The 25,500-nt window shown below is 37.4% G+C and overlaps 1 protein-coding gene across 1 annotated transcript in view; it reads left to right on the top strand.

Moving 5' to 3' along the window:
- The window catches only part of CRYBG3 (crystallin beta-gamma domain containing 3), a 124,429-nt gene that overhangs the window by 32,344 nt on the left and 66,585 nt on the right, over window positions 1-25,500 (top strand). Inside the window, exons 3-7 of the mRNA XM_021070691.1 lie at window positions 3,327-3,754; window positions 11,484-17,622; window positions 19,029-19,073; window positions 19,316-19,431; window positions 20,415-20,562. Of these exons, the coding sequence (XP_020926350.1) occupies window positions 3,327-3,754; window positions 11,484-17,622; window positions 19,029-19,073; window positions 19,316-19,431; window positions 20,415-20,562 (6,876 nt within the window). The remainder of the gene's footprint in view (window positions 1-3,326; window positions 3,755-11,483; window positions 17,623-19,028; window positions 19,074-19,315; window positions 19,432-20,414; window positions 20,563-25,500) is intronic.

Below are 25,500 nucleotides of genomic sequence, written 5' to 3'. Positions count from 1 at the left end.
AGCCACACCCCCACCGTAATAGACACACTTCATACTTCAGTGTATTTGACACATGCTCCGTCTACCTTGTGTCTCCACTGCTCTTCTTACCCTTCAGGAGCCAGCTCAAATGTTACCCCTCTGTACAGTGGGCTGTCCCCACCCCCAGCCATATTAACTCTGCCTCCGTGGTGTTCTCACCTCTCCTCAGCCCCACCCAGTGATATAAGGACTCTCTTTCTAGTAAGCTCCTTGAAGCCACAGCAGAGTCTTATTAATCATTGTACCTAATGCTTTCCTGTGTTTTCCTGTATTGGACACAGATGGAAAGAATAGATAGATGGGTGAATCTGGACCTAAAGGACACTGCATTACAACATATTAATTAAGTTCCCAAGATATATATGCCTTCATCTGTAGTCTTTATATGCATAACACCAACATCTTTGAGGATAACGGGACTTGATGTTTTGCTAGTGTTTACATGAATTGCTGAGTGCTTTCATTCTGGAACTCTCTTGTTGGAACAATGGCAGATAGTTTTGTTGGCAGATGACAGTGGTCCTATCTTGTGACAGGCTGAACTTCCTTGTTCTCTAGGCTGAGGGCAAAGAGTAGTTATTTTAGAGCAGACTTTAAAATGTAATTAGGAGTTCCCCTTGCGGCTCAGCAAGTTAGGTATATGGGGTGGTCACTGCTATGGTTACAGCTGTGGCACAAGTTCAGTCTCATCCCCTGGCCTGGAAACTTCTGCATGCCATGAGCATGGCCAAAAAATTTTTTAATGTAATTATATAGATACAGAATTTGTTGTGTTAACTTTGAATAGCAGTGATCTTTTCTGCTAAGTTTTATCTCTAGATAATTTTCTCGTTGTTCAGGGTATTTTAATTATTGATACGAATTTCTCAGAAGATTATTTGGGAAAAATTCAGCAACTAAGACATTTAAGGGAAATGAAGAAAATGGTCTTTAGTGAATTTAAGATACAGGGATATAGGATTTGCTATTCTGGAAGAGCAAAGAAGTGAAAATTGAGGGGAGGGACAATAAGTGATTCTTTAGAAAAATTACATATATCACTAAAAAAGTTAAATGTGAAGATTTGTACTAGCTTAGTAAAATGTATCTTGTTTATAAAGCAGTCTTTCATACTTTGAAAGGAATTGTCAAGTAAAAATAATTGAGGCAGTGATATAAATAATATTTTTGACAGAAATTATTGTCTTAAAATTTTATTTATTAATGTCAAAAATGTAATCTCCATGTTCTCTTAAATTTTCCTTTTTTGAAAAAATAATTGCCCCAATTTTGTAAAACTCCTTTGTGAATTTCTAAAGCATTTTAAGAATATTTATGTTACTGGCGTGAGTTGCCTGTGGTTCAGTTTCCTCAAGTAGCTACCCCGGCTAAGCAGTCATTCATAGTAGTTGCAGAAAAGAAATCACTGTTCTATTCATGTTACCGTCTTAGTTTATTTTGAAGCAGGAAGAAATGTGCTGGCCATTACAACAAATTAAGTGGAGAAATGGAGTAATTGAAAAGGGCAAAAAAATGTATATCTTTCATACATATGATCACTTTCAAAAATGTCAACTAGCACATGTTATATTGCCATACTGAGAGGCTATTTATGCTGTTTACATGAGGAGAGGGCACAGTTAATTTTGACTGCAGGCTCCCATAAGGAGCAGAAGGCTTGGTGGATGATATGGAGACACGTCGGATTGAGTTGCAGTTGAAAACAGTAAAAGGTGAGACTTTGGGTGACCCTAAAAGGCTGGTGATATTCTAAATGTAGAGACTCACAAGTTATATTAACATCCTAACACATGGAAAAAAGCTATGTGTTTACTCAAAAATATCTGACTCCCAAGGTGGGAACAGACTTAAAATAGTTCTCGCTTGACTTTAATTTCCTGGGCTAATGGGCTCTAAACATATTCTCAACCTTTCATGTGCCACATTTTTTTAGTGCCTAGTAGAGCACTCCTTTCAACTGTTTTGAATTTGGATTAAAGCAGAGAAGGAGGTAAACAAGTGACGTTAGAGGATGTTCTTGCTTTCTTGAAGGTCAGCTTCTTACAAAACTTGATCCTGTGACTCTGTAGTGCCCTAGGGTGGCTTTACCTTGGTGTCCTGATATTTTTCCGACTCACACTTGAGCTTTTCTTTTATAAGGACTAGTGAGCATGACATCTGACAGATGCTATCAGACCACATTCCTTTTACAAGTAGGTGAGTGAGCATGTTGGGAAGGCAGGCTGAGCTGGCCCATTGGCCTGAAGCTAAGAAAGCTTTAGGGAGGAGGGAGCCATGGCATGCCACCACGTGCTGTCCTCACACAGAGCCCCAATGAATGGGGGCTGGCTTCACTAGTAGGTTAGTCACGAGCAGGTAAAATCCACTCCTGGAAGTGTTTAACATTTGCAAGGATTCCCTGTGCTGTGTAGTGTTTGCATTAATGGGATTTGTGTTTTACCATGAAGCTTTCATAGTTGGCTTTTCCTCTAAATTGATATATCATGTTGCTGTCTTTACTTATGTTCTCTTTTTTTTTTTTCGCCTCACCCAGGCCAGGGATCGAACTTGAGGCAAAGCAGTGACAACACTGAATCTTTAATCACTAGGCCACCAGGGAACTCCTTTCCTCATCTTCTAAGGAACAGTTTTTCACAGTGTGGCATATTCAGGGGTTAACACAATGCTGAAATTATGAAGTCTATTTAGGTGTTGTCTGATATCCTGAGTGTGTGAAAATGCTGCCATTAGCTCTATAATAATAAAGGCTAAATTTAAATACAAATAAGCTTTGCTATGACCTGTCCTTTTACTGATCTCTCATACTTAACATTTAATCTTCTCATTTGTACTCTTAACCTCCAGTCATTTTAAAATCATTATAGGCTGACACCTCACTAAACATGGGGGGATGGTGATCAGAGAAGGAGGAAGATGCACAAGCATCAAGTAGGCACTTTTTAGGTCTCCTCAGAGGGCACTTCCAGGAGCAGGTAAAATCCACTCCTGGAAGTGTTTAACATTTGCAAGGATCCCCTGAGTTACCTCCTCCATTCTCACCACCACCAAATCTGGACTAGTTGCTCCTGGCTTCCCACGTGTGCTGTACTCCTCCCTTTGTGACACTTGCTATATATGGTTTTGTTAAAGTCGTGCTGACTGTGCCCTTCGGTAGATTGTAAATTACTCTGGAACAGAAGCCATCTGTCTTATTCACAGATGTTTCCTTGGCGTCTAGCATAGAGTGTGTCATGTAATAGGTTATCAGTCAATCTGTCTTATTTTTTAAATGATGATGCTTATTATTCTTCATTTTGTTTTCAAAGATTCCCCAAAGTGAGGACAAAAGGAGCCATGCTGAGAAGCTGATCACTCTTCCAGCACAGGAAGATTCCAAAAAGCCAAATGACCTTTCTGGTTCCACCTCAGATGCCAAAATAGGAGAAAGTGACAAACAGCCAAAAGAAAGCTTTTTTCAGTTTCTTGGTAACTTATTCAATATCTCAGGAAAATCATCTCTTAGTGAAGCCAAGCAATCTTCTTTCAAAGATGAGCATGACAAAACTGAGAAAGATTTACAAAATCCCACTGAACATCATGAAGAAGGGGTCCACAGAGAGAGAGCCACCGTCAGTGGCTCCCTGGAAACCCAGGTGCTTCCAGCAGAACAAGAGTCCAACTCAGCTGAACTCTCTGATGCCTTTTCTTTGGATACAGCACAAGACAGTGAACAGGAAACCAGTGATTTGTTAAGGTAAGTTTAAAATTCACTTAGCTAAAAAAAATGAGCCTTTGGACCTAGCTTTATTTTTTAATTAGAAAAAAAAATATTATAGTTGATTTACAGTGTTGTGCCAATTTCTGCTGTACATCAGAATGACCCAGTCATACACACACACACACACTCCCTTTTTTTAGTTATCTTCCATCATGTGGACCTAGCTTTTGAGCCTCAGTTTTACTCCTTTTAATTAAGGAGATTGGAAAAAGTATTCTGTAATGTCCCGGCTCCTAGGTGAAAAATTAAATGAGTCTGTGTGCCATACATCTGTCTAGGGCCTTTTGAGCTATTTTGTGGGGTGGTACTAATACCTTTTAGGTTCTAACTTTGTCCAAGTACAAGATTTATTTCTGACTTAAGACTTTCTTGAATGGGAGTATTTTCTGTTGTCTGGTTTCTTCTGTAGTAGGTTAGGCAATAGGTTTAGTATCTGCATTTTGGGAACAAAAATAGTACCAAGGTTTGTATTCACATTCTCTCAACATATTTTCTTTATGGAATCCAGTTAAAGGGGTTAAGAAAAGAAATTAAATTGACTTATAACCATTTGAACCTTTCCCACAGCTCAGAGGAACAAATCTTGCACACATTTAAGGAACATTTCACTACCCCTGTTTTCTTTTTTTGATTAACAGATGGGCACTAAGTTTGTTTTTTTTTGTTTGTTTGTTTTGTTTTTTTTTTACTCAAATGTGCTAGAAGGACTATTTTCTACTCCAAAATTTTTTTTTAACAATGTTGAGTCCATCAGACATTTTGTAGAACATGGAAGTATTCATTCATAACTAATAAGGACCTGTTTTATTGATTTTAATTTAACCTCTACATGAGGATTATTTTATTATTTGAAGAGGTCATCAATAATACTATAGTTAGATATAGATGATGACTTAGAACTTTGTGGTTCTCTGTAGTCTTGAAGTGTCCTCATGTGGGTGCTTTCAGTCAGTTCCTCCTAGTAAGCTTCTGAGGGAGGTGTAGGCACAGACCCATCTTAGAGTTAGGAGAACTGAGACCCAGAGAGATGTGAGTTTGCCCATCCAGAGTGATGTGGTGGGACTTGACCTACCAGATGTTAAAGGGAACTGATACAGCTACACTGATTGATATTGTATGACACTGGTGTAATATTTGCTAGACACTTAAAGGAACAGAATAGACAGTCCAGAAATAGACCCTCGTATATCTTGTGATTTGAGCCTTTGAATTGTGATGGCATTATGTATCCTTTGTGGAAAGGAGGACTTGGGAAAATTGGATAACAATTTGGAGAAAAAAATAAAAGCTAGATACTCATCTCATTTTTATATTAAAATTAATTAAAGTGGAATAAACAAACATACAAAACAAAAACTAGCTAAGTGTGAATTATTTTGGTGAGAAACAGTTTCCTAAGCGTGATGGCAGTGGGAAGTATCAGGAAAGAAGAGGTCAGTAGATTGGATTGCTTCCAGTTTTCAAACTCCCTTATGTCAAAAGCCATAAACAATGAAACATTAAATTGGCAAGTGAGAAAATTGTATTTTAAGAAATCAGAAAATGCTTTAACTGATAAGCATTTTAGACACACCAATAGAATAATATGGGCAAGCAATATAAACAAATTATCCAGATGAAGGAAATATAAACCTCAAATAAGTGGTGAAGAGGTTTATTCTCACTGGCAAGCAAGGAAATGCAAACTAAATTGAGAATTTTGCTCCTTTTCAGTTGTTAAGGGTAATAAGCAGCAACACTCTGTGAGTCAGAGTTGATTTGGGTAATGCTCATACACAGTGCTGCAAGTGGAGGGCACTTAGGAGGGCAGGATGTATCAAGAACCTTGAAAGGTTTGCAGGTTATCTCTAGTCATGTGCAAAGGTGTTTAGTGAAACATTATTTATGGGACCATGTTGTCCAACAGCAGAAAAATGGTTAACTTTGGGTGCATTGTAATAGCCTATTGTCTAAAGCAGTGCAGTTCTAAGTATGGACCTTGGACCAGCATCACAAGGGAGTCATTAGAAATGCAGATTATCTGATTCAGACCCACTGAGGCAGAATCCCTGGGGGTGGGCCCAGCAGCCTTGGAACAGCCTCTCTCTAGGGGACTTCTTGGTTCCAAAGTAATTTAAAATGGTGGGGATTGGAGTTCCCCTCGTGGCTCAGTGGTTAACGAATCCGACTAGGAACCATGAGGTTGTGGGTTCAACCCCTGGCCTTGCTCAGTGGGTTAAGGATCTGGTGTTGCTGTGGCTGTGGTATAGGCCAGCAGCTATAGCTCTGATTAGACCCCTAGCCTGGGAACCTCCATATGCCGTGGGAGTGGCCCAAGAAATGGCAAAAAAGACAAAAAAATAATAATAATAATAATAAAATAAAATGGTGGGGATTTTGAGGTTATGTGGAAACTGGGTAGAACCTAAAGTTTGTGCTTTTTCTTTTTTCTCTCTGGGTTTGACTCCTAGGTCAAGTTTACTTCTTTGGTACTGGACAGTAGAAGATGGAAGAGGATACTGTTCCTCTTACTTCTTGTTAGTAAAGCCCTCCTTGTTAATAGTGATTGCTTAAGGCGATTCACCAGAACCACCCTATCAAAGAGAGGTGATTCTAGACTTAGAAGGAAAGGAAGAGACCACTGGGCTCCCAGTTTGAGACACAGGCTTTCTTCGGCCTAGCTTCATCAGTCCTACAGATGATCAGGTTTAGAATTATTGTTATAGTACCTTTCTTTTAAGAATTTTCAGTTTGTTTAGAAGTGTTATATAAAAATGGGATAAGATTTTGGTTAATAGTTTATTTTAATAGTATGATTAAGGACTACTTATAGCTGATTTTAGATATTATTTAAATAATGTATCTGGAGAAGATATTTACTAATAATTTTGAGAATCTATGTTTTTAAGTATTAAAGTTGTTTTGGTTCTAAAAGCAAAGCTTATATTATTATTGAGATCATAACATATTTCAAATATAAATGTTTAAAATTAAGAGCCTATACTTTTAAAATTACTAGATTTCAGTTTCACTTAAAAATAATTTTTTAACATAAGAAAAAGTGAATTATCTGAAGGTTTTGCCTTGCCTTTCTTATGTAAAAATGCCCATACTTTTTTTTCCCTTGTAGGTCTTTGTAATCAGAGGGTATTAAAAATGATGAATGGCTTAATTTAGACAAGTTAGTATAATAACCTGTGCTGTATAATGCTATCCATTACTATAGCATCAAACATATTTTTGATCACTGTTAATCACTATTAACAGTTTTCAAAACTTAGACAAGTTATTAGCAATAATTTTATTAGTATTTTAAAAAATCCTCATCAGAAAAACATTGTCAACAATTTGATCTTTACTTAATTTAAAAAAAAAAGCTTTCTAATTGTTTCATGTGTAGTTGACTCTGCAAATTTCATTTTTAATATCCATAAAGCCCTTAAACCTGTTGGTAACATTTTCTAGATTGTTTTCCATACATTGACTCATGTTTCTGATATAATTTATGTAGGAAGCTACTTCACTGTTGGGTTCAAATTGTTTAAAAAGTTCTGTAATTCTTATATTTTGAACAGATTTGTATCCAGCATGAGAAACTCTTCTGTCAAAACCTTACCATGATATTTTTAAAAATTTCTGGTTCTGCAGCTTTCTTTACGTAGAAAAGTTAAAAGCCTTCCCTAATTTGAGAGGAGATATTCTTAACTTTGTAATTTGAAAGGAAATAAATATTAATGCTAAAAAAATCTTAATCATACTTACTAAAAGTGAATTAGATATACTGTTGCTAAAACGCAATTATTTTCAGGCTTCTTTTATAAAATTTTCTGTAAAAAATGACACATGTATTTGGTTCACCTTTGTAGTATCAGATGTATCGAGTTTATCCATGGTAGAGTATAACCATTTGTAATACCTGGAGGCTTAATAAGTCTCCAGATGTACATAGATAGTTGTGTTTGGGCTAAAATGCATAGAACTTTTTTCATATTTTCAGTCGGTATGTCTGTTTCCTTAAATATTTGAGATTTGTGGGTATTCTCCTTCTTTCTTACTATTCAGATCACATACCTCTTATATGGGATAAGCTATAGCCCCTATGCACAACTACATAATACATGAAATTAATACATTCTTTTCTCGATTTAGTTTGTGAAAATAAACATTTTCCCATCTTTATTGGTAAAGTTACAAGGTTTTTACATTTCCATATATTTTCCATTTGTTTTCTTTACTATGGAAAAACTTAACAATTAAAGGCAGATTTGTGTTCTTGAAAACTATTCGGTTATGAAGATTTAGCTGAAACCTATGAGAGAATGTTGTAGAAAATGGACTGAGAAAAAAAGTGTATATGTGTATGACTGGGTCACTTGGCTGTGCATCAGAAATTGACACATTGTAAATCAACTATATTTATTTTATTTTATTTTTTGTCTTTTTGCCTTTTCTAGGGCTGCTCCCGCGGCATATGGAGATTCCCAGGCTAGGGGTCTAATCGGAGCTGCAGCTGCTGGCCTACACCAGAGCCACAGCAACGTGGGATCCGAGCTGCATCTGTGACCTACACCACAGCTCACGGCAATGCTGGATCCTTAACCCGTTGAGCAAGGCCAGGGATCAAACCCACAACCTCATGGTTCCTAGTCAGATTTGTTAACTGCTGAGCCACTACAGGAACTCCAGATCAACTATACTTTAATTACAAAAAAAAATTTTAGGCGTTCCCGTCATGGCTCAGTGGAAACAAATCTGACTAGTATCCTTGAGGACACAAGTTTGATTCCTGGCCTTGTTCATTAGGTTAAGGATCTGGTGTTGCCTATGAGCTGTGGTGTAGGTTTCAGACGATGCTCAGATCTCACGTTGCTGTGGCTGTGGTGTAGGCTGGCAGCTATAGCTCCGATTTAACCCCTGGCCTGGGAACCTTCATATGCCATGGGTACAGACCCAAAAAGACCAAAAAATTTTAATTTTTTTAAAAGAAAATAGACTATGTTGGCATGACTAACCTTTTAAAAAGTAGGAATCAGTACCTGAAAGGGCTAATTATAATACATGAAGCTAAGCTTGAAACTTTGATTTTCAGTGCTTTAAACATGTTAAAGAGTGTGTATCTTAGCTACAAGTGTAAAATATTTCCACCCAGGTTGCTGTGGGAAATTATCTCGTTAGAAATATAAACTGGTTCATACAAATCAATATAATCATTTTAGTTGGAAGTGCCCAGAAAGCTCCCCAAATGGAAAACAGTGATCCCTCCCCCAAAGGACTTCAAAACTTCTAAAAATCTTTATTATAGAAAGTTGAAATTTAGTGGATTTTTGTCTGTGGTTTATTTTATAAGATGCCCTTTTAGATCAAATGTTGCTTTACTGGATTGATGCAGAATAAAATGCCTTGAGGTCTCATTAGAATGGAGTTGGCTTTAAGAGAACATAAATTTATTATACCTAAAGAAGAAAATTCCGATTCTGATATCTCATTTCTTGTTTCTTTGGACATCATGTACATTTTGGCGATCTTTTGAGGAAAAATTATAGCAGCCAATTGAAAGTAAGTTTTAAGTACAAAATATAAAAGCTTTGAAAGAAAATCCAAGCAATGAAACTTCTTGTCATTTGTTCACACTTCCGGATCTTCATATGTTGCTCTGAAAGGCCCTTGTATTTTCTGAATAATTTATGTATTTTTATATGGGATTTCACCAATAGTATTACTTTACCTATATGTATTTTTAATCTTCTTGCCTGTTTTCTTAGACAGGTTACCTTATCCAATTTTGAGTTTGTTTCTTAACAGTCTTTGATCAAGCCTAAAATTCATGCATTAGCTCAAATCACTTTTCTAAGGCAAAGCTTTTTTTCTATACATCTCCTTTAACTGTTTTAAAATGGACAGTAAAAAAATGAAAAAGTAATCAAATTTTTTTACAATAGTGGTGTGATAGGATTTTAAGGCTGGCAGTTATATAGATTGAAATAAATTATTTACAGCTAAAATTCAAGAAATATGAAAAAGGCACAGTTAATGGAGATTTTATATGTCAAAGAAGGCTTACTTTCTGTTTTATCATTTAGACAAATTAGCATTTTTTGTGCTTTAAAGTGGAGATACACATTATTTTAGATATTGGAATACTGATAACTGGATTTCATAGTTATTCCTATAGATTCTAGAAAGATTTATTAGATGTTTAATCTTTGCTTTTTTGGGGGGAGGGATGCTGCACCCACAGCATATGAAAGTTCCCAGTCTAGGGCTCCAATTGGAACTACAGCTGCAGCCTATACCACAGCCACAGCAGTGCTGGATCCGAGTTTTATCTGTGACCTACACCACCTCTCTTGGCAACGCCAGATCCCCTACCCACTGAGTGAAGCCAGAGCTCAAACCTGCATCCTCTTGGATACTAGTCAGATTCATTTCTGCTGAGCCACAGCGGGAACTCCCTACCATACATTTTTATAGTTGGGACACTAAAATGTAACTGGGGATCAGAATTGAAAATACTTTTGTATCGTCTATAAGAATTGTAGAAACAAATTACTTAGCTTTACTTATTTAGTATCATTGCTTTACTTATTCATTCATTAATTCATGCAAAGTTATTAAATCTATACCATTTGCCAAAACTTATAGGGATCTTAAAAATACAAAGACAATGAAGACATACCACATTCTTTCAAATAACCACCAGAATAGTGGGGAAATAAATCAGTGGATGTATCTTTATAATTTAATATGGCAAGTGCTGTGCTCAGAGTCCTTTGTCCCCAGAGATCGGAGGCTGACTGCCCATTTTAGCAGTAAAGGGGTCCTGGGCTAGGTCTGCACTGGAGATAACAAGGGAACTGAGTCTTAGAGGACACTGGACTTTCTCTCAGGCTGGAATTGAAGGGGAGAGAATGGTGTGTGTCAAGGATTGGCTGTGGGGCAGCACAGCATAACATCAGAGGTTCCAGAGACAGATTCTTTATAGAAAGTTGGCTGCTGAGAACATCAGGAACATTATGCTGAGGGTGAGAAAAAGTAGGGAACTCATTCTATAGATCTTTTTTGATTTCTACATTTATCCAGGCAGTTCAATACTATGCTAATTGGATATTTGAAGAATTTAACCAGAGAGAGGATATTTAAGGCAAGTCTGTCATTTATTGACTTAACAAATATATACCTAGTGCTTCATGCAGGCTGAACATCCTGCCAGGTGTTTTCTTGACAACTTGTCTACTGCTGTGCTAAAAGTTTCTGGTCAAATTCACATCTAAGTAAAGGAAGAGAAGCTCACTATGATGCTTTGTTATGGTGGAGAAATCAGTGATATAGCCATGAGCTCGGGATACAAATATGATGCAGTGAGGCAGTGAGGTTCCTTCCAGCCAAACACGCCTGGAGATCAGAACTAGAACCCAAGCCTCGGACTTGTCATTCTCTATTCTCTTCATTAAGCACTATGAGAGACAGATATAATCAGGGAACCCTTGAGAGGGAACGGTTCTCAAGAGCTGTTCCTGCTGGCTTGACATTCATGTACTGCTGGTCAAATCTGTGTTATGTTTATTAAAGATAGGTTGAACTAAAACCTTCTAGGATTTCCTTCCCAACTTAGGACATATGAAGAGTAGGAGTATTTGAAAGATGTATTTCACCACAATGTCTGGGATTACTGTTAAGTGTTTACTAATGGTATTTCCTGATACTCTCATGCTGTTTCTTTTTGCAGGCAAATACATGATAAACCAGAGAAGCCTTTAGTAACATTTTCAACGTATCGAGGCCCCAGACAAATTAGGAAATATTTGAAGCAACAGTCGGCATCAGAAACTGTGAACCCCTCAGACAGAGAAAATGAAAGTTCTGACTCTAGTGGGAGCACACAAATGGGCCCTGAAAGTGAGATGGAACCTGGGATAGTGCCAGTGTCTTCAGCTAGCACAGACATATCTATGAAAGGACATTTGCTTGAAGGCCTGTTAGAAGTCTCTGATTATAACAAAATAAATCTCAACACAGAAGGCCATTCAAGAAACCACCAAGAACTGCCGAACACTGCTTCTTCCAAGGATGTTTTCAATAAAAATGATCCTGAGGGACCTGAAAGAAGTAGGTCATCCAGTTCTGTGACTAATTCCAGCCCCACTCTTGGAGAATCTGACTCACAGCACCATTTCAATTGTGCACCAGTTTCTCAGATGGACAGAAATTTGGTATGTTCAACATTGTTTACAGGAAGTAAAAGTAGCAAAACCCCTTGCAGTCCAGACTTGCAGAGGACAGCTTCCCCAGAAACTATGATAAGAGAAAACATCTCAGTGGTGAGTGATGGGACAGTGGTGCAAAGAGAGGAGCATGCTGAGCCTGAGAGCCCTGCTGTTTCTGACTTTTCTTGTAGTAAATCTAATGGGAATGACACTACCAAACAGAGAAGTGCAGATTTGCCAAGTCCAAATAAATCAATTAGGCGTGAAGATCTGCAGTTGCCAGAAAGTAAGTGTTCTGACAAGCAAACCATAGATAACTCATCAAAGCAGGCTGCCAATCACACCAACACTGTGGCTCTCCAAAGACATGCTGTGACAGACACAGAACTTGGAAATGAAGGTAACGGGTTGTCTTCCCAAGATACACAGGAAAATTTGGCTGTTACAGAAAACAAGCAAGAAGCAGAAAGTGCCTCAGTTGGTGAACCCACAACTTCAAGTCATGTAAAAGAAAGTAGAATCGAGTCATTACCCAAAGATACTGACCAGCCTTTGGTAACAGAAGCCATAAAGCTTGATTTTAGGCCACATGGCAAAATGCCTTCCATTGGAATAAATCAAAAGGACCCTGCCTCTGTAAAATACACTGGTGAGTCAGCAGGTATAGCATGTTTAGAAAATGAAATAGCACCTAGACTGAACTTTGAACTTAATAGAGATTGCATTTCAGAATCTCTTCTTGACTCTGAGAGGCCTCAACAAGCCAAAGTGCTACCTGATGTCAGAACATCTCTTAACCTTGACCATAAAAAAACAGATTTCAATACTTCATTTCCTACCTTCGTTTCTGGAGTTGCCGTGATGAACAAGTTGGATATTCCTGTTTTAAAGAACAAAGATTCTTCTGTGCTCATTGAAACTGGGGATGTCAATATTGTTGGTATTTCCAGTCAGCCTAGTAAGCGTCAAGAAGAAAATGTGGCAGATCATGTTGAGGCTATGGACAGGGAGAATCTCCCTGCTTGCCTTCATCCCAAGCATGCATCTGCAGTTCTTGAATACAAGGAAGTTCTTCCTGATAGTGAAAAATGCCAGTTTCCACTAGATCTTAAAGCCAGTGACACCCACTTAACTGCAGTGGACTTGAGCTTTAAGTCTGAAAGCCTCTTCAAGGACCACAGTTCCATTTCATCTCAAGACCCTAATAAAACAGAGTTAATGCTGGCAAACACCAAAGCATGTAAGAACACTCTAGAGAGGCCTGATTCTTCTTTCTCCTTGGAAACCAAAGCCGATAACATTGCAGAAATTTTATCAAAGACTGAAGTTAGTGGTCAGAACAGTGTTCCTATTGAGTCACATTCTGGAAGAGGAAAAACCCTAGATTCCTCCAAGATACCTGTTTCCCAAATAGAGCCCAGACACATATCTCAGGATAAAATTTCTTCTCTGCTCGAAATTATAGATGTGCCAGCAAAGCCTATGTTAACAGAATTGATTTCCCTAGAAGTTGAACAGGACAAAAGTTTTCAGTCACTGGATCATAAAGACACTAAAGAGAAATATCCAGATGCTGGCCTTAAAGAGAATTGCCAAACTGAAGTTTCTCCTTCTGTCTCCAATCATCAGGGTATTCAGGAAATGGAGGTGGAAGCCTTAGGTGGTCCTCCTGCTCTTCTCCAAAGTGATAGACCTGAGATTTTGCCACCTGTTCATGATAAAAAAGTCACTAGGCAAATGGCACAGAATTGTGAAGCCAACATTTGTGCAATTCATCAACCTTTAGTTATTTGTGGGACTAAAAATATTTCTGGTTTTTCAGAAATGGCAGAACTCAGCTTAACTAATACTTCCCCCAAATTCCAAGAAACTGATAGCATGAAAGTCAGTTCACCTCTCCTGAGTTCTGGTATCAGTTTGGAAAAAAATCCTTTTGCATCTGAGGGTTCAAGTTTTCTTATGAATGCTTCTGTGCTGAGATCACCAAAGAAAGTCTCATCTCACAGAAAGAAGGAGAACATGCATTTCCCAAGTGGTGGTACTGATATCATGTCTTTGTCCTCTGTTAACTCTGGAGAAGTCAGCAAGGTTATAAGATCACACAATCACCCAAGTAATTTTGATTCTGTAAAAGTTACCATAGAGGTCACGCATGAAGGTGCCTCCTTAACTAACCCACTATATCCTAATAGCTCTTATTTGGAAGTTGAAACATCTCTCCCAACAGGGGCAGAAGTCACCCCACTTCAGGATCATTTGGGGAGTCATCCTGAGACGGTATCTCTTGATTTCCCAACTGCTGCCCAATTTGACAATCCCATGGAAACAGAGACTGGAGCAGTTGCTGGGGCCCCAGTGTCAGTTAACAGCTCAAGCTGGCAGTGTTCTGAGGCATCTGCTAAGCACATAGAAACAAGGAGGAGAGCACATGACCAGTTTTTAGACCTCAAAAGTGGTTTACATAAAAAGGCTGGTACATTGATTGGTGAGATCTTCGATTCTGTCACGGAAGAACTGAAATCCAAACACACAGTTGGTACCCTCGAGGAGCACACAGCCACAGACGGAATAATGAATCCAGGTACCCTGAAAGAAGACATCCCATCAGAAGTGACACTGCCGGGAATCCAACTGACAGAGCATTTCGAAGAGCAGCTCATGGAAAACATGTCTGAAGTCCAAGGAGAAGAAAAGGCCTGTGTTTCACCTGTGGTTGGTGAGAAGAGTCTCCTTTTTGATTCTGATAGAATAGATGTATCTTGGTTGTTAGAAGATCAAGCCAGGGAATTAGTCAATGAGATTATTTATTCAGCCCAGGAAACCTTAACAAATGATGCAGAGGATGCTTGGGATTCTGAACTTCAGACTAATACTTCAGAAATTCTGAACAGTGATGATGTTAAGCCAGATGATAGAGTGAGGGAGTTCTTGGTGTCAGAACAGACAGCAAATCAAAGTACATGTGAAATTAGTGAAAAAGTATTAGGTAGATTCTTTGCTGTAAATAACTTAGTTAGTGACACAGAGTCGATTAAAGGAAGAGAAATTGGTCTCTACCAGAACTCTCCTTTTTCTGAAAATAGAGCTGGACAGTCTGATAGTATAAATTTGCAGGAATCAGATGCTATTTTACTAGCTGAAGACATGCCCCATACAGGGTTAGCCATTAAGGCAGAAACACATTCATTTCTCCATAAAGACTCTAAAGAGAAAATGGAAATAGAGTGTGTTGATAATCACAAAACTGAAACAGAGGATACAAGAACATCTAAGAGCATTTTGTCCAATGCTCTTGTATGTATATCTGAAAAAAGCTTTCCAGAGCACAGTAATAAAAGCACACCCCTTACAACGTCAGAAGTAGGGCAAGTACACAAGGAGGATGATGAAGTATATATAGGAGAACGTGAGCTTATACCTTCCATGTTGGAAGCGGAGAAAACAAACAAGAAGGATGCTGAATTGAATATTGTGAAATATGATGCAGTGCCTCCTTTGTCAGAAATGGGAAGAGCACATAAAAGGGATGCTGAATTGAGTATCTCAAAAACTGAGCCAACAGCTGACATTCTCAAAATGAGAGAAGCATACCAAATGGGTACTGAGAGGTGTATTGAAAAAACTGAGAGATTACCTGCCACTTTAGAAATGGAAAAAGCTTATAAAATAAGGGATACTAAAGGGGATATTGGCAAAACTGACATGACAACTTTAATGTCAGAATTGAAAAATGTCTACCAAAAAGATGCTGAGGGAATTACTGGAAAGACTGAAGTGATACCTGCTACATTAGAAATGGAAAGTATTTACCAAAAAGATGCTGAAGGGGATATTGCAAAGACTGAAGTGATGCCTGTTCCATTAGAAATGAAAAGTATTTCCCAAAAGCATGCTGAAGGGGATATTGGTAAGACTGGTATGACATCAGTTATGTCAGAAATGGAAAATATCTACCAAAAAGATGTTGAGGGGACTGCTGAAAAAGTTGAAATGATACCTGCTACCTTAGAAATGGAACATGTTTACCAAAAGCATGCTGAAGGAGAAGTGGACGAAACTGAGGCGATTCCCATTATGCCAATAATGGTAAATGTCTACCAAAAAGAGGGTGAAGAGATCCCTGCAAAGACTGAAAGCCCTGTATTGGACACAGAAAACACTCACCAAAAGGATGCTGAAGAAGTTATTAGGAAGACTAAAATCATACCTCCTTTTGCGTTAAAAGTAAAAGAAGCACACAGAAAGGCGGTGCCTGCCTCCTTAGAAATGGACGAAACATGCAAGAGAGATGCTAAAGAGACAATTGGGATGATTGTGTCTGTGCCCTCTAAGATAGAAATGGAAAGAACATCCCCAGAAGATTATGATGGGGCTGTCAGGAAAAACAGAGTGTTGTCCACAGTGGTAAATGTTGAGAAAACACATGAAACAGGTCTGGAATTGCCCATTACACAAGTAGAGGCCACGCCTCCCATATTTGAAGCTGAGAAAGCACCCCAAGAGTATGCCAAAGGGAGTGCTGGAGAAACAGAGAAAGAGCCTACAGAAATGAAGGCAGGTTTGATAGCATGTGACTCTAGACTTGCCTCATATTTCAAGGGTTATGAATCACCTACATTAAGTAAGGATTATGAAGGCTACCCAGCCTTAGTGCAAGGTTTTCAACCCGAGGACACTGTAGGAAGGCTTGACAGAAGAACGTCTGTTACTGCAGTCCATAAGCAAATAAGAGATCTAGGCTATGGAAATGAAAAAGAAGAACCTAACCTAGCCTTCATTTCTCAGGATGAACAAGAAAATTCTTCCTTTACTATATTGTATGAAGAGCCCCTTCAAGATGAGGACAAATATGCTACTGCAGAAGTAAGAAGAACACATTCCCACATAATTCCTGACACTTCCACTGACAGCATGACTGTTTTCACATGTGAAAGGTCTGAGAGTAGAACTGACCTCATCCATCACTTTGAAAAGGAAACTAAATTAGGTGAGACCTTCGAGAGTGATAGTTCAGAAATCTTCTTATCAGTGGAGGCCAAAAGGTACAAGATTTACCCCTTAGCTTTGTCTCCCATTTATGAGGATGACAGCTCTCAAGAGGACATTCTATCCAGCGAGGTCTCCCCTGGTCACTATGGCTCCACGAAATCAAGAGAGAGTGCAGACCAGCCCTCATCTGTTTTATCACTTCTCCAGTCAGTATCGGAGCGTTTAAAGATGAATTTTGGTGAAGATGACAGACGGGAGGGATGGGAGGAGGAGAACGAGGAAGAGGAGGAAGAAACGTTCCATAAAGGAAGTCTGAGAGCTAGAAGGCAGGAAACTGTTACTTTCAAGTTGCCAGATTCTTCCATCACATTTTACCCTGATGATGGCCAGGAAAGTACTGGAATTTCTAAGAATTCTTACGTGATGTCAAATGAACCTACTACCTCGAATCTGCAAATTGGCCTGTGGCCAGAAAAGGCCTCATTTCTACAGAAATCTGACCTTACTTCCAAACTACATTCTTCTTTAAAGAGTGCTTATCATCAGTATTTGCAGACTTCCAAAACCCATTCCTCAGAAAAAGGAGCCAGATTTGGTGGCACTTTTCAGGAGCCAGTGTCAAAATATTTCCGTGTTCAAGACACCTCAGGCCAGTTAAGCACATTCACAGAGGTAAGTTACTTTGATTTTTAACTAGCAGAGTAGTGCTTTGGGCCACAAAACGATGCCAAAGCTTATTAAGAAAATAAGTGTTTTGAGTTTATGTAAAAATTGTTTTAAAAAAATACCAGAGACTACTTTGTTCTCTGGTTGAAGGGTATCATAACTCACGTATTTTAGCTGGACTGTCATATTTGAGAAAGCAGAATTGTTTCATCGGAATCTAAAATGCGTAAGAGAAAATTATGTAATTTACCAGTTGTTTGCCAGTTTTTCATTTTCAAACTAAATTAAGTGAATTTCTCAAGGTATTGTATGTAGAAAAAGTATCACTGTCCACTGAGCTTATTTCTCATGAAAATATTTCATAATATTTAAAAATATGTAAATACTTAAAATATTTTAAATGTTTGCTTGATAGTGATCTTGTGCTGTAGTTGCTCATGTCTGTGTACATGTTCTCATATACATAGCTGGGCAAGGAACAGACTAATTCATCAAAAAGAAGATGAAAACATTATAGCTAGAAAATATCTTGAAAATGAGTTACATTTTTCTTTGACTTAGAAATATTTAAACATCTAATATAGACTATTCATTGAACACGGGACGTTCCTTTCCGACATTCCCATGGTCATAGAACTTTCTCTAGGATTCCCAGGGCTGTATCTTTACTTTGAGTAGCTTTAGTAGCATGAAGTAATAGCTGAATACCAACCTGTTGTAAAAGAGAGGTTGGGATTTGAAGAAATGTTTCTTTAATGGTTTCCCCATTGCCTCCTAAGTCAAGTGCAACCTCTGGGCTCTGTATTATAAGGTCCCATTGGCTCCTAAGTCAAGTGCAACCTCTGGGCTCTGTATTATAAGGTCCCTAAGTGCTGTTTGTTTAACATTGTCTCCTCAAGATCTGGTTATACACCCTGTAAGATGTCTCTGCTTCTCATGATGTTCTCTTCCTGGAATTTTTTTTCTTTATTGCTTCTACCCCCAATCTGCCACATTTTTTTTTTTTCCATTTACCGTTTTTCAAGGTCTTCTCCATACCATGTCCTCAGACAAGGCTCTTGGGAACCTCTCTCTGCTGGTGCCATTTCCGTTGACCTCTATAACTTGGCATTTTGATTATATTTTAACTGAGGGTTTAACTTAATCCCCCACCTAGAAGAGTCCTGGGAACATGATTATCTGTTTCCCCTTCCTAATAAGATCTAAGCTTCTTGAGGGCAAAGAAAAAGCACAATTTCCTCTATATTTACTTTCTATCCCTTGTAGTACTCAGAGGTATATCTTGCACACAGTGGTCTCTAAGTAAATATGTGATAAATCAGATGGATTTGTGACTGTTAGAGTGATATATATATATATATCTTTCCATTTATGTTTTGTAAGGCTTACTTTTTCCACTTTTCTTATTCCAGAATGTTGACAAACAAACTCTGAGGTGTAACCCAAGACCTGGGAAGGTAAGCACATGTTTCTTAGGTTGACTGAGATAAAATATGAGAACGTTACTTTTAGGTTTGGGGAGTTTAAACTAAATACTGTTCCTTAGAAAATGATTATTCTACTCAGGAATTTAGAGTCTAAAGAAACATTTACCTATATATATTTAGGATATTTTATTTTCTACATTCTAAGACATTTTGGAATTTTAAATGCATTCTTAAACTTTGTTGTTATTATGCCTACTTACTATATGTTGCAGATGGTTATCTATGATCTCCATGGAAGTAAATATAAACAAGAGATCTACTGTAACATTCCTGATGCTACATCTTGGTCTTTTCCGAATGGGGTACTGATAAAAGTTGTAAGGGGCTGGTAAGAGATCTCTTAAAATTTTGTAGCATTTCCCCTGTAGGTGTTTTTTTGCTGTTTATGCTTTTTGGTTTTTGTGTTAAATTTATATTCTTTTTCCTCTAGAATAATTTTTTGAAAGATTATTAGTGTTTTATAATGTATGTGTTCTCTTTATTTACTGTGGCAGAAAATATAGGTTGATTTTAGTACTTACAGCCTGCTGTTAAGTAGGAAGTCCTAGAATATACAATGTATACAATCAGTATTTTGTAACTGCATAATTAGCAGGATAGATTTGGCAGCTTGAGTTGAAGGCTTCAGTTGAATGAAGCATAGCTTTAAAAATGAGTTCAAAATTTGTGGGATGCTAAGGAATGTGAAGGCCACATGTTTATAAAGTCATTTGTACTGCTGACATGCCCAAAGAGTGAAGGATTCTTTGTGTGGTGTAAAAATGATGGACAATCCCATTTGTTATTGTGGACCATAGCCCACGGACATGTGGGGGTCAGAATTTCTTTGTCCCTGTCCCGTGTTTCAGTAACTCACTGATCAGTATTCATGTTACATACAGTGTAGTGTAGTGCTCTCTGTGAGTAGCAAAATGAGACATATGTGCTCTGTTATGCAGCAACAGGAAAATTAGGGTAGAAGTAGAATTTGAAATTGTTAAGCCATTGTTTTGAATGTACATGTGTATATAGCATCTGTAAAGTGTATGTATACATAAATAGAGGCAAAGGCATAGATTAGGGTGCTATGTTCAGGAAGTATTACTTCCAAGTTGCGTATACTTGTATTCTTTCTTATATATACTATTTGCCTATACTTGCATCAGCATATTATCATTGTTTTAAAATGGAATTATACACTAGTAGTGGAAAATAACCCAGATTTTAAAATTTTAAGTAGAAAAGATGATCTGTGACTTACAATATCATTTGTTTTATGCCTCATTTCTTAGAAAATTGATTATAACTGATCATGCTTTTCTCTTTGTTCAGCTGGATTTTATATGAGAAACCACATTTCCAAGGTCAGAAATGTGTACTAGAAGAAGGGGAAAAGGTGTTAAATCGTGACTGGATCCTTCAGAACAAAAAGCATCCACAAAGAAACTTTGTATTGGGATCTATTAGACGTGTCTTAAAGGTAATGAAACAGTTGATTTTCCCCTATTTTTTATTTTGTTTTGTTTGTCATGTAGTAAAGCTGTACTTTGAGCCAATGATGCTTAGAAATGGTTGCTAATGTTGTGCTAATTTCATTAATCGGAGTTCCTGTCGTGGCGCAGTGGTTAACAAATCCGACTAGGAACCATGAGGTTGAGGGTTCAATCCCTGGCCTTGCTCAGTGGGTTAAGGATCCGGCATTGCCGTGAGCTGTAGTGTAGGTTGCAGACACAGCTCAGACCCCATGTTGCTGTGGCTCTGGCATAGGCCGGCGGCTACGGCTCTGATTAGACCCCTAGCCTGGGAAACTCCATATGTCGCAGAAGCGGCCCTAGAAAAGGCAAAAAGACAAAAAAAAAAAAAAAAAAAAAAAAAGTTTAATTTCATTAATCTTCATTATTATATTGGTAATTTTTGACCAGATATGTATAAAGTATTAAATGAATGAAAATTTAAAATATTACATGTAATCTGGCCTATAAAATGTTACATGTAATATATATATGTATATATATACATATTTTTTAAGAGTAGTAGGAGTATACCATAGAGACAACTTTCTCTCAGTGTAGTTGTGTGTGTGGTGTTTAGAAGAGAGGAAGAGTGAGATGAGTGTTAGGAGAAATGAGAGGAGAAAGGATGAGTAGAGGAAGGGAAAAGTGTTTCTTCTTAATTATTTGTTTAGAAAATATTATTTGAAACTAAGATGAGGAAGGGTCTTTCCATATAAAAAAACCTTTTGTGGCAAGTGCCTTTGTTGTTTAGAGGAAGGGTGAATTAGTGATAAGAGCAGAATTCTCCCATGTATTTTTTTTAATTGGAGTATTAGTTGATTTACAGTGTTGTTAGTTTGAGGCAGGTGTACAGCAAAGTGATTAGTTATAAATATATCCATTTATTTCAGATTCTTTTCCCATAGAAGTTATTATAGAATATTAATTAGACTTCCCTGTGCAGTACAGTAGGTCCTTGTTGGCTGTCTATTTTATAGATTTATAAAATCTAGATATTTATAGATTTACCGTAATGTGTATGTTAATCCTAACCTCCTAATTTATCCCCCCCACCCTTTGGTACCCACAAGTTTGTTTTCAAAAATCTGTGAGTTTGTTTCATTTGTATCATTAGATTCCACATATAGGTGATATCGTATGATATTTATCTTTAACTGAGTTACTTCACTCAATATGATAATCTCTAGATCCATCCATGTTGCTACAAATGGCATTATTTTGTTCTTTTTTATAGCTAAGTAATATTCCATTGTATATATGTACCATATCTTCTTTATCCATTCCTTTGTTGATGAACATTTAGGTTGTTTCTATGCCTGTTGTAAATAGTGCTGCAAAGAAAATTGGGGGGCATATATCTTTTCAAATTGTGGTTTTCCCTGAATAGATGCCGGGAGTGGAATTGATGAATCTTATAGTAGTTCTATTTTTAGGTTTTTAAGAAACCACCGTATTGTTGTCGGTAGTGGCTAACTTATATTCCCACCAGCATTGTAGGAGGGTTCCCTTTTCTCCACACCTTCACCAACATTTATTGTTTGTAGTCTTCTTGGTGATGGCTTTTCTGACCAGTGTGAGGTCATAGCTCATACCTCATAGTAGTTTTGATTTGTGTTTCTCTAATAATTAGTGATGTTGAGCATCTTTTCATGTGCTTTTTGCTCATCTGTGTGTCGTCTTTGGAGAAATGCCTATTTAGATCTTCTGCCTATTTTTTTTGATATTGAGCTGCATGAGCTCTTTGTATATTTTGAAGATTAATCTCTTGTTGTTCACATCATTTGCAAATATTTTTACCTATTCTATGAATTGTCTTTTCATTTTGTTATATTTTCCTTTGCTGTGCAAAAGCTTTTAAGTTTAATTAGGTCCCATTTGTTCATTTTTTAATTTTTTTTAATTATTTGAGAAAATGGATCAAAAAAGTCATTGCAATTTATAACAAAGAGTGTTCTGCCTATGTTTTCCTCTAGGAGTTTTGTCCTGCCTTACATGTAGGTCTTTAACACATTTTGAGTTTGTTTTTCTGTATAATGTTAGAGAATGTTCTGATTTTATTCTTTACATGTAGCTGTCCAGTTTTCCCAGAACCACTTATTGAAGAGACTGTCTTTTGTCCATTGTATATTCTTGCCACCTTTGTCATAGATTAATTTACCATAAATTTGTGGGTTTATTTCTGGGATTTCTATACTGCTCCATTGATCTATATTTCTGTTCTTATGCCAGTACCATAGCGTTTTGATGACTGTAACTTTGTAATATAGTCTGAAGTCAGGGCTCCTGATTCCTCCAGCTCTGTTTTTCTTTCTCAGGATTCCTTTGGCTATTCAGAGACTTGAGTTTCCATATACATTCAAAATTTTTTTTGTTCTTGTTCTATGAAAAATGTCATTGGTAATTTGATAGGGATTGCATTGAATCTGTAGATTGCCTTAGGTAGTATAGTCATTTTGACAATGTTGCACATGGTATATCTTTCCATTTGTTTGTGTCATCTTTAGTTTCTTTCTTCAGTGTCTTGTCTTACAGTTTTCAGAGTACAGGTCTTTTGCTTCCTTTGGTCTGTTTATTCCTAGGTATTTTATTCTTTCTGATGTGATGGTAGATGGGATTGTTTCCTTAATTTCTCTTTCTGATCTTTTTTTGTTACTCCCATGTATTCCTAAGGGTTCCTTCAGCAGTAATGTAGTGCCTGCTTTAGTGCACTTACTCCTGTGACAGTCGTGGATATTTATGTATTTTTAAAATTATACAAAAAATGTATAAATGGAAGTAGATCTTATGATGATTTGGATCAATGTTATAAAACCCTTGATAGTTGCAGATAGCATACAGAAAGATAAGGTGGCATACAGAAAAACTCATGTTATCATACAGGGGTGTCTGCATGTATTTATATCAGCTAATACTTTCTGCAAAACTGTAAGCAAACCTGTGTCTAACAAATATTTATATCTACTTTTGGACCCAATATTGTGATAGGTACTGGGGCTAGAAATACAAGTGATGCATGGTTTCTTACTTCAGACTGCTCAGAGTCTAGGACAGAGAGAGCTGACTCAGGACTGTATGATGTGGGAAGTGCTCTGCAGGGCCCCTCAGATGCATGGAGATGGGCACCTCATCTGGAGGAGGTGGCACCTGATTGGCACCTTGAGAGAGTAAACAGGACGGGAGATGTGAGGAGTCCCTGGCAGAGCAACTTGTGTCAGATACCGAGGTGGATGTTGATGGTACTGCAGGAAGATTGATGGCTCTGGCATAGAGGACAGTGTTCATTTTCACTGAAAAATTTAATTGCAAGTTCAGCTCAGCAGGCAGCACTTGAGCACTCATGTAATTAGCTACCTCATGAGAAATCCCTTGAAATGAATAATTAGTTTGTAGGTGGACTCTCCTAAGATTTAAATAATGTGTGGTTTGTGCCTGCCTTGCATATATCAGGCACTGTGCCAGGCCTAGTGGGGAAAAGAAAAGACGAATAAGATATTGTAAACAGCAACCTCCACACCCCCACCCCAAATCAAACAACAATAAAATCAAACAAAAAATTTAGTCTGTTGAGCCTGGGTATATAAATGGGTGTTTGCACATCCGCTGTTTGCTTAGAATATATTATAGGAAAGAATAAGTCATGCTTGCATTTTTTCCTTCTTGCATTGTTTGTTCTTGGAGTCATTTTTAAAATTGCACTGTTAGTAACTACTTGTCTTGGACAGGCCAGCAACATTTAGTGAGGAAGGAAAATAAAACTATTGAGCATTGAATGGAAAAGGCATTAGCATTGTTCTAAATATTTTACAAAGCAAGAATCAGGCATCAAACTGCTTGCTTTCTCCAAAATTCTGCCTGTTGATAGCTTCATTTTCATTTCATGGCCATGAAATCTTCAGATACATATAGACCTATGCCATCTCTGTCTTATTTCATCATCTTTTAGTTGCTCTAACCTGAGTAGTCGAAACTTTTCATTATGTCTTTGCTTTGCTGTGAGTAGATACAGCAAGTAACAGACCACCCATTTTATAAGCAATTGTAGATTCTGCTTAAGGGTCATCTTTGCTGGCAGTGGAAACAATGGGAGGTGAGATAGTGGTGCAGCGGGTGTTGAGTCAGTGCTTTATTTTTTCAAATAGAAAAAATAAATAGTTCAAATAACTGTTTGTTAGGCATTTCATATATTTTTTAAATGAATGACATTTCCTTGCTTCAGAAGTTACTTAGGTTGTGCCCTCATTAATGAGCCAAGCAGAAAGAAATCTGTTACAGATCAGGGACTGAAGGTATTTCATGTAAGGTGGAGGCAAGTAGTTTTTCTTACCGTTTTTGTAATTCATTCCTACCCTGTTTCTCTCCTACAGCTTTATCTCTATTCCTACTCTCCTTTTAATTGCCCAAGCTTGTAGATTTCACCAAGATATATTTATAAAGTGTGTTATAACTAGAAATGTCTGGGAGGAAGCCATATAAACTTTTTTTTACTAAGAGTAAACTGGTCATTGTTGCTGAGTTACTATAAGGCACCTTTCAGTTGCTAGTGTTTACTGCCTTTGTCCATCAAGAGTTATACAAATCTTGCAAAGACATTGTTTCTATGAATAGCCGCCATGGAAAAAAATAGAACCTGTGAGATCTTTTTAGTCAACTAGAAAAAAAATAAATCGATCCTCTAATAAAGATAGTTGAGAATGTACTCATCCTTTTTTTGGTTATTTTCAGTTTTTTAGCCATCATTATTCTTTTTCAATTATGCTCTTTCCTGCTGTGTTGTGGTATTCTCGAATGCCTCTTAGCTTTTTCCCTTTTATAAAGTACCACCCAAACATTGTTTGTATAACACAATGCAGAGGAAACTTATTTGTGTGAGACACTTAGTTAAGTGTTCTGTTACTGTACCTCAG

Source organism: Sus scrofa, chromosome 13 (genome assembly GCF_000003025.6).
Source record: "Sus scrofa isolate TJ Tabasco breed Duroc chromosome 13, Sscrofa11.1, whole genome shotgun sequence".
NCBI classification, from domain to species: domain Eukaryota; kingdom Metazoa; phylum Chordata; class Mammalia; order Artiodactyla; family Suidae; genus Sus; species Sus scrofa.
This window is presented reverse-complemented; position numbering and strand designations above follow the sequence as displayed.